Source organism: Toxorhynchites rutilus, chromosome 2 (assembly GCF_029784135.1).
Source record: "Toxorhynchites rutilus septentrionalis strain SRP chromosome 2, ASM2978413v1, whole genome shotgun sequence".
NCBI classification, from domain to species: Eukaryota; Metazoa; Arthropoda; class Insecta; order Diptera; family Culicidae; genus Toxorhynchites; species Toxorhynchites rutilus.
Window position 1 is genome coordinate 244,922,193 of NC_073745.1, and position 11,109 is coordinate 244,933,301.

An 11,109-nucleotide genomic window follows, 5' to 3' on the forward strand; every position below is an offset into this window, starting at 1 on the left:
TGTATTGACGAAACATGGTTTGGCATGGAATAGCTGAGCTACACCGCTTGGCGTTATACACAGAATCGGTGTGTCAAACAAAACATTTAGAAAACATATACAAGAAAAAAAGAAACACTATATAACAATTTATTCGGGGGTACTCAACGTACACTGGAAGCGAAGAAATTGGGATAAGTGCATCGACCACAATTTTGGTTTTTCTCATTTTCTCATAAAGTACGATGGCGGTCCAAAATTCACCACCAGTCATATTTCAGCTTTTTCGAGAGACAGTCACTCGCGCAAATTGAATTCAATATGGACAAGGTAAGTGGGAGCACTTCCATGCGCCAATAGTAATAATGTTAATAGTGTGGGCCATTGCAGCTCATCGCAATTGTCGCGTGCTGGATCGCTGTGGTCTCTGCGCTGCCATTCAGAGAGCACGCGCATCCGGCCGGACATCATCTGCAATACGAGCTTGAGTATGGTGTTAAGGATGTCCTCAGTGGCGATGATAGGACCCGTTGGGAACAGCGTGACGGGCATCATATGAAGGGATCCTACTCTGTGAAAAAAGCGGACGGAAGTCGCCCCGACGCTGATCATCACACCAATGCTAACGGAGGAATCCAGATTCTGGTCAAGCATGTTGGCGACCAAACTATAGCACCAGAAACTACGACGCATGGTTATCCTGGCTGGGCGTTGTGGTGGTAGATATTTGGAACAGAATTAAACAATACATTAAATAATAAGATAAGTAGAACAATTGAGTTAATATTTATAGTAAATTATCAGAATGTAATATAATAAATTATTTCATGGCGTGGATTAGAATTCAAGCACGGTGGAATTACATTTTAGAACCAAATTAGAAATTTCATTCGACGGCGCCAGTGGTTGTATGGTTAGCGTAACAGCCTCACAATCCGATCGGCCTGGGTTCAATCCCAGCTGGCGTCGTTGGGATTTTCTGAGGCGAAAAATCTCTGGTTACGTCTTCCTTCGGAGCGGAAGTAAAAGAAGTTGGCCCGGCTCATGAGTTGTTGAGTCTGATAGGTAGGAACAGGTGGAGTCGCCTCCCTGATGTCGGTGATTGGCACTAAAGTGGCGGAAATAGGCCGACGAAAAATAAGCGAAGATAAAAAAAAAAAAAAAGAAATTTCATACTGTATAAAATCATCATCCCACATCCATCCATTATCCCATTTCGTATTATTATTGATAATGTGCTCCCGTGGTCGAGTGGTTAGCGTCACACCTAACATGCCGGGATTCGGGTTCGATTCCAGTTCTGGCCGGGGGAATTTTTCGTTAAAGAAATTTCCTCCGACTGGCACTGTGATCACGCGTATTTTAGAGCTTGCCACTCAGAATGCATTCAAGGCGTGTTATTTGGCATAGAAATCTCAACTAAGTACTAATAAAAATGACGCAAGTAATACTACGTTGAGACGGCGAAGTTCCTCTAGGAACGTTAGTACCATTGAAGAAGAAGAAGAAGAAGCGTCAAATGAGCAAATAAAATCATCTGTCCCCCAACGCTTTAAAATGTTTGTATGCATGGAAGCAAACATCTCTTTCTTCATCTCATCAAACATCTTCATCTTTTTTGGGATTGCACCAAAAAAAAGTCCAAACGACGTCAACGGGGATCGAACCAAGGCCGGCTGGAATGCAAGACTGTTTTACACGACCACGTTATCCATATAGCTCATGATGCTGTTGCGTAAACACGTGATAATATTACATCTCATCACAAATTGAAGTGGGAAAGTGATTTCTAATTTTACTCTTAGAAATCACTTTCCAGCATAAAGAAGATCTATATCCATCTCGGTCTGGGCCGTATACATATGTGGCGAAGTAATGCGTACTTATTTGAAACGTGTCTCTTGTTTCGCTCGCTCGTATTAATCTTATATTGCCGTACCATATATATTATACAAATGCTTACCAGTTTTCTGTTATTTTTACGCTCATTTAATGTAATAAATCGGGATGACAAAACATGAGCTAAAATCAATTTTGGGTGTAAGAACGTTAGTGCCATTTAAGCAGAAGAATGAGAAGAAGATTACTATCGATACCTCTTTCTAATAACTTTCAAAAGATCATTCAAAAATGAGTCGTTATTATGCATCATAACATTGTTCTATGGGCAGAATACAACAAATACAACAAAATGAAGACAGCTCAAAAAGGGTCAAAAAAGTTTAGAAATTTGTTCTAAAGAATTCATATCAGAACAATAATATTGGGCGGGACGAAGTTCGCCGGGTTAGCCAGTCCTGAATATATTTCAAACGATATAGAATACAGAGGTTAGGGAAAAGTAATAACCTTAATCAGAACATAATACGGTTTGGGGCAGATAAAGTAGTATATTTAAAAATTCAATGAAAAAAGATGATTTCTGATGTAGGAGAAATCAGGGTTGAATCGATATCCTAAAAGTTTCCGAATAGTTTCAAGACCTCCAATATTTTTGATGTAGGATTACGTCTTTCGGGAGCATATTGAGGTACAAATTGAAAATCTAAAATCGAGCACATCGTGAAAACTGTCCAATTTCAAACACTTGTTGCTCAGTCATGATGGAGTAATGAGATTTTTGCGTCAATCGAATTCGGCACTCCAGAACCTTTTTTTACGAATGAATTTAGCGAACAATTGAAAAATCTCATCCCGCATCCTAACGGAAATACCCACTTCTGATCGGTCGAAATTGAAGATACGGAGAAATCAGCATTGCACACACATCAAAGTAGAGGGAACTTTTTTCTCCACCGAAATGTGTTCCCTAACAGAGGCATCAGCATTTTTTTTGCTTGAAGCATGAACAGTGAATATAGTTTCAAAAAAGTTAACAATTTGACGATTAAAATGAGTAGGGGAAAGGGAGGCAGGTTTGGACGGGGGCAGTTCCGGACAACGCTTGTAAAAATTAAGTGGTACAACTTTCAACCAAATGAAAAATATAAGTAAGTTAACAGCCCTTCCACCAGGGCTGTCATATGGTTCGACATCTCCTGGTCGTTTATTGCTTATGAAAACAACACAGTGCCCTATTTCATACACGTTTCGAAACTTTTGAGCTTGAAGTTGTAAGTATATCCCTAACTCCTTTGTGAACGATTTGGAAATTTAAGTACATCACCTCAGTTAGTAACTAATATGAAATGAAAAAACGTGCACACAACGCGGAAAGGTCTATTTATTAGATAAAATTATGATTTGTCCTCGGATGGTTGTGGGGCACATTCGGACAATGTTTAATCTATATATATATATATATATATATATATATATATATATATATATATATATATATATATATATATATATATATATATATATATATATATATATATATATATATATATATATATATATATATATATATATATATATATATATATATTAGGCTGTCAAAAAAGTCCTTCGGTATTTCCGCGAGGTGTCGTTGTAAGCGCGTAGTTCCAGATGTATTCATCCTATCGAGTCATACTATAGCTTGTTGGAAAGGTATTTTTGCTATAATATAGTCCTTGACAGTGTTTTGTTTGGTTAAGTCGTTCGTGAGTTATAGTGTCGCAAATATGGAGCAAAATAAAGAGAAAATCCGACATATTTTACAGTACTACTATGACAAAGGCAAAAATGCATCTCAAGCTGCCAATAAAATTTGTGCAGTTTATGGACCCGATACAGTTTCCATTTCCACCGCACAACGATGGTTTCAACGTTTTCGTTCTGGTGTAGAGGTCGTCGAAGATGCGCCACGCTCCGGAAGGCCTGTCGTCGAAAATTGCGACAAAATCGCTGAATTAGCCGAGAAAGACCGGCATAGTAGCAGCCGTAGCATCGGCCAAGAGCTGGGGATAAGTCATCATTAACCATTTGAATAAGCTTGGATTCACAAAGAAGCTCGATGTATGGGTGCCACACACGTTGACGCAAAAAAACCTCTTTGACCGTATCGACGCATGTGAATCGATGCTGAATCGCAACAAAATCGACCCGTTTCTGAAGCGGATGGTGACTGGCGATGAAAAGTGGGTCACTTACGACAACGTGAAGCGCAAACGGTCGTGGTCGAAGCCCGCTGAAGCGGCTCAGACGGTGGCCAAGCCCTCATTAACGGCCAGGAAGGTTCTGCTGTGTGTTTGGTGGGATTGTCAAGGAATAATCTATTATGAGCTGCTTCCCTATGGCCAAACGCTCAATTCGGACCTGTACTGCCAACAACTGGACCGCTTGAAGGTAGCACTAATGAAGAATAGGCCATCTTTGATAAACAGAGGCCGCATTGTCTTCCATCAGGACAACGCCAGGCCACACACTTCTTTGGGGACGCGCCAGAAGCTCCGGGAGCTCGGATGGGAGGTTCTTTTGCATCTGCCGAACAGTCCGGACCTTGCACCAAGTGACTACCACCTGTTTTTGTCCATGGCGAACTAGCTAGGTAGTCAGAAGTTAGCCACAAAAGAGGCCTGTGAAAATTGGCTATCCGAGTTTTTTTGCCAGCCAAATATATATATATATATATATATATATATATATATATATATATATATATATATATATATATATATATATATATATATATATATATATATATATATATATATATATATATATATATATATATGTATATATATGTATATATATATATATATATATATATATATATATATATATATATATATATATATATAACACACGACTATACAAGCGACACAACAGAAACCTAGTCTATGGTCCCTAGCTATAATATGCATTGCAGTATCGAGGTTGTGTCGAGTGTTAACTACTCCCTCCCTAACGAAGATTCGTCTCGAATGTTGGCCTTGATAAACATTACTAACAATTATTAATTATACAATAGAATGTGGCCTTCCAGTTCTATTATTTATAACTTCGATAATATCCTTTTATCGGGAGACAATATTTTACACCTGTTAAGCATATTTCAACATACTTTTGATTTGCCTTAAGAACAGTTTATAGCTACACTTGTTATCTTGAGATGCCTTAATCCTGATCCGCCACATGATGTTCACCATTTGAATGCCAACTATAATAGGATGGTTTATCTGAAATTAATATAATTTTAGTACTGATTGAATAAAATTACTTCTTTTCATTAGTCTTATCTCTGCTCTGGCGAAACTTCTGCTCTCGATTATCCACGAAGTCTCTGTTTATTTTTGCGCTTTGCGCCCGTGCCAGTCGGTAAAAAGGTACCTTCGCGTATTCCAATTGTCTTCGTGATGGCTGCTTGATATGTTCTCGATTGTAAATTTTAAATATTCGCTCCATCAATGTTGTTAAGCAGAGGCGATTAGATGGCAGTTGTCTTTCATCATACGATGTCCTATTAAATAAAATGAAATGTTTTACACATATTATTTAGAAAGGTTCTTCATAAGCTCTCATTCTATTTGTTTTGATCACGGCTGCTACAGATGCTGACCCTGTTACGTGGTCAGTTTATAGTGTTCAGTTAATAACTTTTGAACTTCTCACGTATGTCGCAGATATGCATTCTGCTACGTGGAGTTGGAAATGTGATAAAATTAAATATTTTTATTTGTTGAGTAATTTATACACCAATTCACCGTTGGAGATTACGCAAATGGTGTCCTTATTTACTCACGCATGTGGCAGATATTCGCTCTGCTGCGTGGATTTATAGTTATTGTAATGTTATTTATGATTTGTTTTATGAATAATTTTGTTTTTAATATAAAAAACATGAGAAGCGATGTCGTTGTATCTAAATAAATTCCGAATAAATCCCCATATTTTAGTACAAACGAGATCTATGCAGAAAAAAAAACAACATACTATTTCTGCTAACCATGAAACAAAATGTTAGTAACAGAACTAGTCAGCAAATGAAACACAAATTTCTGCATTACTCGAGAATTAATCATGCAAATGAAAACAAATTTGCCATATTGAGGTTTTAAGGTGCAATAAACGTTTCTATGATGGTTAGACTCTCCACCCCCTTCTCTAAGGGGGGTGAATGTTTGAAGGTATTGATAACAAAAAACAATTTTGGGCGGGACGAAGTTTGCCGTGTCAGCTAGTACCTCATACAATTTGTGTTTGATTTTTGTTTACCGAAAAACATCAATTTAGTCTGATTCTCAGACCTAATGATGGTTCGAAACTACAAAAAGAAATCCGATAGAATCAGCATTAACGAACATGAGATGGAAAGAGCTATCAAACTAGCTTCGAATAGAACGTTTTCATGATTCTAGCTCACAGGTGGTCCAACTGTGTCCATTGTTTTGCTAATTTCCCAACTAACGGTTGCATATCGGGAGAACTGTTGCTCAATGTTCTGGAACATTTGAAAAAAGTAGCAAAAAGCAACGTAAAGGAATCAATTTCAAAAAATCAAAAAGTCATTGCACTTTTGAAACAATTAAATATTGGCGAGAAAATTGCGCAATTCGTGTATCTTTTCCACCTTATGAATTCTTATGGACTCGGAAACTACTGAACCGATTAACATGAAAGTTGGTATGTAGGGGTTTTTGGGGCCGGAGAAGGTTTTCGTGATAGTTTGAGACCCCTCCCCCCTCTCTAAGGGGGGGCTGCTGTACAAATTAAACACAAATTTCTACATTACTCGAGAATTATTCAAGCAAATGAAACCAAATAGGGCACATTGAGGTATTAGGGTGCAATAAATGTTTCTATGATGGTTAGACTCTCCACCCCCCTCCCTATGGGGGGCTGCCATACGAATGAAACACACATTTCTGCATTACTCGAGAATTTATCAAGCAAATGAAACCAAATTTGGCATGTGGAAGTTTTTGGGTGCAATAAATGTTTATACTCCTCCCCCTCTCTAAGGGGGAGCTGCCAAACAAATGAAACAAAGATTTCTGCATTACACGAAAATTAATTAAGCAAATGAAACCGAATTAGGCATACTAAGGTTTTAGGGTGCAATAAATTTTTCTATGGTGGTTAGACTCTCCACCCCCCTCTCTAAGAAGGAGCTGCTATACAAATGAAACACAAATTACAGGGGGCACACAAACACAAACTTCTGCATAACTCGAGAACTAATCAAGCGAATGAGTCAAATTTGGGATGGAATGGAATGGAGAGGGGGTCCCATAAAAATACAAAATACACATATTTCAACCAAAAATATTCCAATCAAACATGACAATTGAAAATTTTCAGAAAACTGTGAAGGAAAAAGGGAAAATTTGGAAAATTCAATTCTCATATGTTCTACAATTACATAGTGACTAGTGCTGTTAGTCTATTTGATGTTTGCGCTAGCGAAATTTATCTTTGTTAACTGGAAATGGTTTTTAATGTGATGAAACGCACTCCTATATCTTCTTCTGTCTATACCAATAAAAAAGTATCGCCGAATGTGTTGATAAGAGCAGAACTCGAGGAAGGAATTGTTCGATTTAGGGTTCTGTTTTTTTGCAAGTGGTTGAAAAGTTTTGAACGAGAATTGTGTCTGAAAATAACCTGATATTATGATGATGAGTTTTGGTAGAAATACTAGGAATTTTATAGTAGAAGGTAAATTCAACGGAGTCGATTAGAGGATCAATCAGTGAACAGTTCTTCGATTGGACTCATGAACTTGCACTTAGTAAGAAAACGTGAATGTTTGAAGGTATTGATAACAAAAAACAAATTTTAGGCGGGATGAAGTTTGCCGGGTCAGCTAGTTATGATAATAAATCTTCTGTCAAATCGCTTCAAATACGAAGTTCGAAGCTTTTGTTTGTTCTTGCTTGTGTTTTTCTCTCTTTTCAATTATTTACTTTTTGCTAATAAAATAGAACAAATTGTGCACCCATGGCCGAGTGGTTAGCGTCTCACATTGTCATGCCGGGTGTTCGGGTTCGATTCTCGTTCTGGCCGGAGGATTTTTCGTCAAAGAAATTTCCTTCGACTTGCACTGTGGTCACGCGTATTCAAGAGCTTGCCCCTCGGAATACATTCAAGGCGTGTTATTTGGCTTAAGAAATCTCAACTAAGTATTAAAAAATGACGCTAATTAATGCATACGTTGAGACGGCAAAAGTTCCACAGGAAACGTTAACGCCATTCAAGAAGAAGAAATTGCTCTCAGATTATTGTTTGATTCAACAATTAGGTGGGTGGACATGAACACCTAGTTCTACAATAACTACAATGAATACCTTTTTTTCTATATTTTACGGTATTCTATGAAAATGTTCATCAATTCATTTTTAATCTGTTTTTTCTTGTGTGCAATGCCGGTGTTTTTTTTTTTGAATAAATGAAGTGTTATCGCTGTATTTCTAACGAAAATCGCTCATTGTGGTGTGGTTATTATCTTAAATTAAGTCAACAATCAAATAACAAACAGTACATAATCAGTTTTAGAACCAATCCGAAGAAATGCGCCAAAACTGTGACTTACAGAAACACATCGAATAACCGTTATTGTTATAATCAGACGCGAATACATCTAGTTACAAATAGAAATCGTCTTCGTCCCACGTGACATGTGGTAAACAAATTTCAACTGGTCTTAAATAAACGTGCATGTAACACAATGTGCTCCAATTAAAAGTGATAGCCAGTCTTCATCTCCCCCATCACTGTTTCCTTGACTGAACCGCGCAAGTTTTGAAGCAAATAATGGGTTAAGAAACAGTACTTGTCAATAATTAAAGCAAACCACCACATAACCCACAAGAAGACCAGAATTGAATACGAAGCTAACAGCAACTAGTGTTGATCAACAGCGCATTCCTGTTTATTGACGTTTATGTGACTTGTCTCACTTCAACGCGTGCCCACCTGAAATGACCACACGTTCTAACCATTCCAGCACTTCACTTCGAATCGATACTAGTACTGATAACTTAGAGAGCGATTACCCACAACAATTGCTTTCTTGTTAGTTTTATTATTTCAATTTTGTAATCAGTAGATACACTACTCTGGGAGTTTCAAATAAAGGGATATATTGCTTCCAAAAGAAACTGTAGGGAGTTTCAATTCGATTCGTATTTGAGACTTAATAAATGTTTTCAAATGATGCGTTTATCAATTCCAATCAATTAACTATAGCGTCAATGGAAAGATTTATACAAATTTGTACTACAAGATATGATTTTAATTATTGAAACGACAAAAAACACTTTTGCATTTAGAACAGAATTCATAAAAGCTAGACAAAAAGTAATGATAACGGAAGCAGTAAGCTGAGTGTTATTAATAGTAAACTCGTTTTCGATTTTAGCTAATGATTCGTTTGATTGCCACGTTCGCCGCTCTATTTCGAAAAGCTATATAAATGACTGGGAGCGTTCTGGTACGAGTGCCATTCTGATGTTTCCAACGCACGACACGAATTCCATCATTCTAACATGTATCAGGTAAGGAAAGGCGGCAACAACCATTTGATTCACTTCATTCGTCTATAATTGAATAATTTTCAGCTCATCGCACTCCTTCTTTGCTTGGTTATCGCCATCACAGCACTTCCTGTTAGCAAGCATGAGCAACACAGCCCCAAAAACGAGAACCAGTACGCAACCGAGGAAAGCAGAAAATCGCTGTGGGAAACCGACCATCACAATCAGCTGGATGAATTAAGCTCAGAGCCCAAATCTGATGATAACCTTCGCATTCTTGATAACCGAACCGAAGAACACGAGGAAATTGAGCTGGTTCGAATAGAGAAAATTAATAGTTCTGATAATATCAATATCCGTCGAGGTTTCTCTATATCTGGATATTATGGAAACAGAAAATTCGCGAGGTTGCATAAATATTCTCGTTTTTCAGCGCTAAGCGAATAAGTTGTTTGATGTAATTATGTTAAGAATTAAAAAATAAACGATTCAATGGTTGAAGATTATCGAATTCGTCCTTGATATCACGCAGAGGTTCCAAATTCTACTTGCATTCTACTCGACAATGTTTTGTATCTGCATCACTTGGAAACATTGCCCACGAGTCTTCAAATTCCGCTGATAATGTGATTTGAGTAACGATGTTTATCCATTATGTTCGCTTTGTTGCAAATAATAATTGCAAATTTGCGAAAATGAATCAACAGTCGTCACAATTTCTTTTATCTATAAATATTCATTGGCAACTGGAAAGCACCGTCAGTCGTTTCACAGCAACCAATCATAGAGCCAGTCAAACACTGCGACAATTGATTCAGCATGCAGAAGGTGGGCGTCTGTACTCAAATATTGGACTACCATTGTTTGATCCATCCGATCCTCTTCAGTTCATTGCAGGATTCGCCTGTTTGTTCGTGTTTGTCACAGCTCTACCAACGAAAGATCAGAACCACGATGCAAAACCCACAGAACGCATCCCAAAGTACCACTTCGAGTACGGAGTAAAGGATGCTAACACCGGTGATCACAAGGTCCATTGGGAGAAACGAAATGGTAATCATGTCGAGGGGTCGTACACGGTGGAGGAAGCGGATGGCGGTCGTCGCATCGTGAACTATCAGACCGATGAGAAGGGTGCGATGCAAATTCAGGTCACCAAGGTCGCTGGTCATGCTGTGGTCCCGAAGCCCAAGCCGCTTCAAGAACAAGTTGCGGGTAGGGATTACGGAAAACCAGAGTATCCCAAATTGTATGAATATTATTATTAGATGAGTTATTACCAACAAGCTTTTTGTAAAAGTTCCAGCTTATGGAAGTTTACAAAACCAGTAATTTGTGTTATACAAGAAAATAATTTGCCAAAGAAAATAAATTCAACGATAAGTTATACAGTTTTTTTTTTATTTTGCGCCATTTGAAGAGTTGAGGTCATTGCCAAAGGTTGAACCTGTAAAAGTTCGGACAAGAAAGTCTAGTTGGAGCTTCAAAAATATTCAATAACCTCATTCAACGTGACAGGTAATTATTAGGATTGGGCGATCTTTAGAAAAAGATCGATCTTAACGGATCGATTTTCTAGAAAACGAGGGGATCGATTCACTGATAAAATCGATAACAAAAAATCGATCTTTGAAAATCGAATGCTTTTTGAATTTACGACTACTAATTTGATAACCTTGAAAGAGATCCAATGTTTATCAAATTTGTCAGGTTGTTTTTGGTGAGATCA

General features: G+C 37.7%; 2 protein-coding genes across 2 annotated transcripts; both read left to right on the forward strand.

Moving 5' to 3' along the window:
* The first annotated feature begins 300 nt into the window (after window positions 1–300).
* LOC129766772 (cuticle protein 19.8-like) lies at window positions 301–702 on the forward strand. The gene is made up of 2 exons (XM_055767370.1): window positions 301–309; window positions 370–702. The coding sequence occupies exons 1-2, from the start codon at window positions 301–303 to the stop codon at window positions 700–702; spliced, it is 342 nt and encodes a 113-aa protein (XP_055623345.1).
* Window positions 703–9,361: 8,659 nt separating this feature from the next.
* LOC129766773 (uncharacterized) lies at window positions 9,362–10,648 on the forward strand. The gene is made up of 3 exons (XM_055767371.1): window positions 9,362–9,401; window positions 9,465–9,744; window positions 10,278–10,648. Exons 1-3 carry the CDS (start codon window positions 9,393–9,395, stop codon window positions 10,646–10,648), a joined length of 660 nt encoding a protein of 219 aa, XP_055623346.1. The 5' UTR covers window positions 9,362–9,392.
* The last annotated feature ends 461 nt before the right edge of the window (window positions 10,649–11,109 follow it).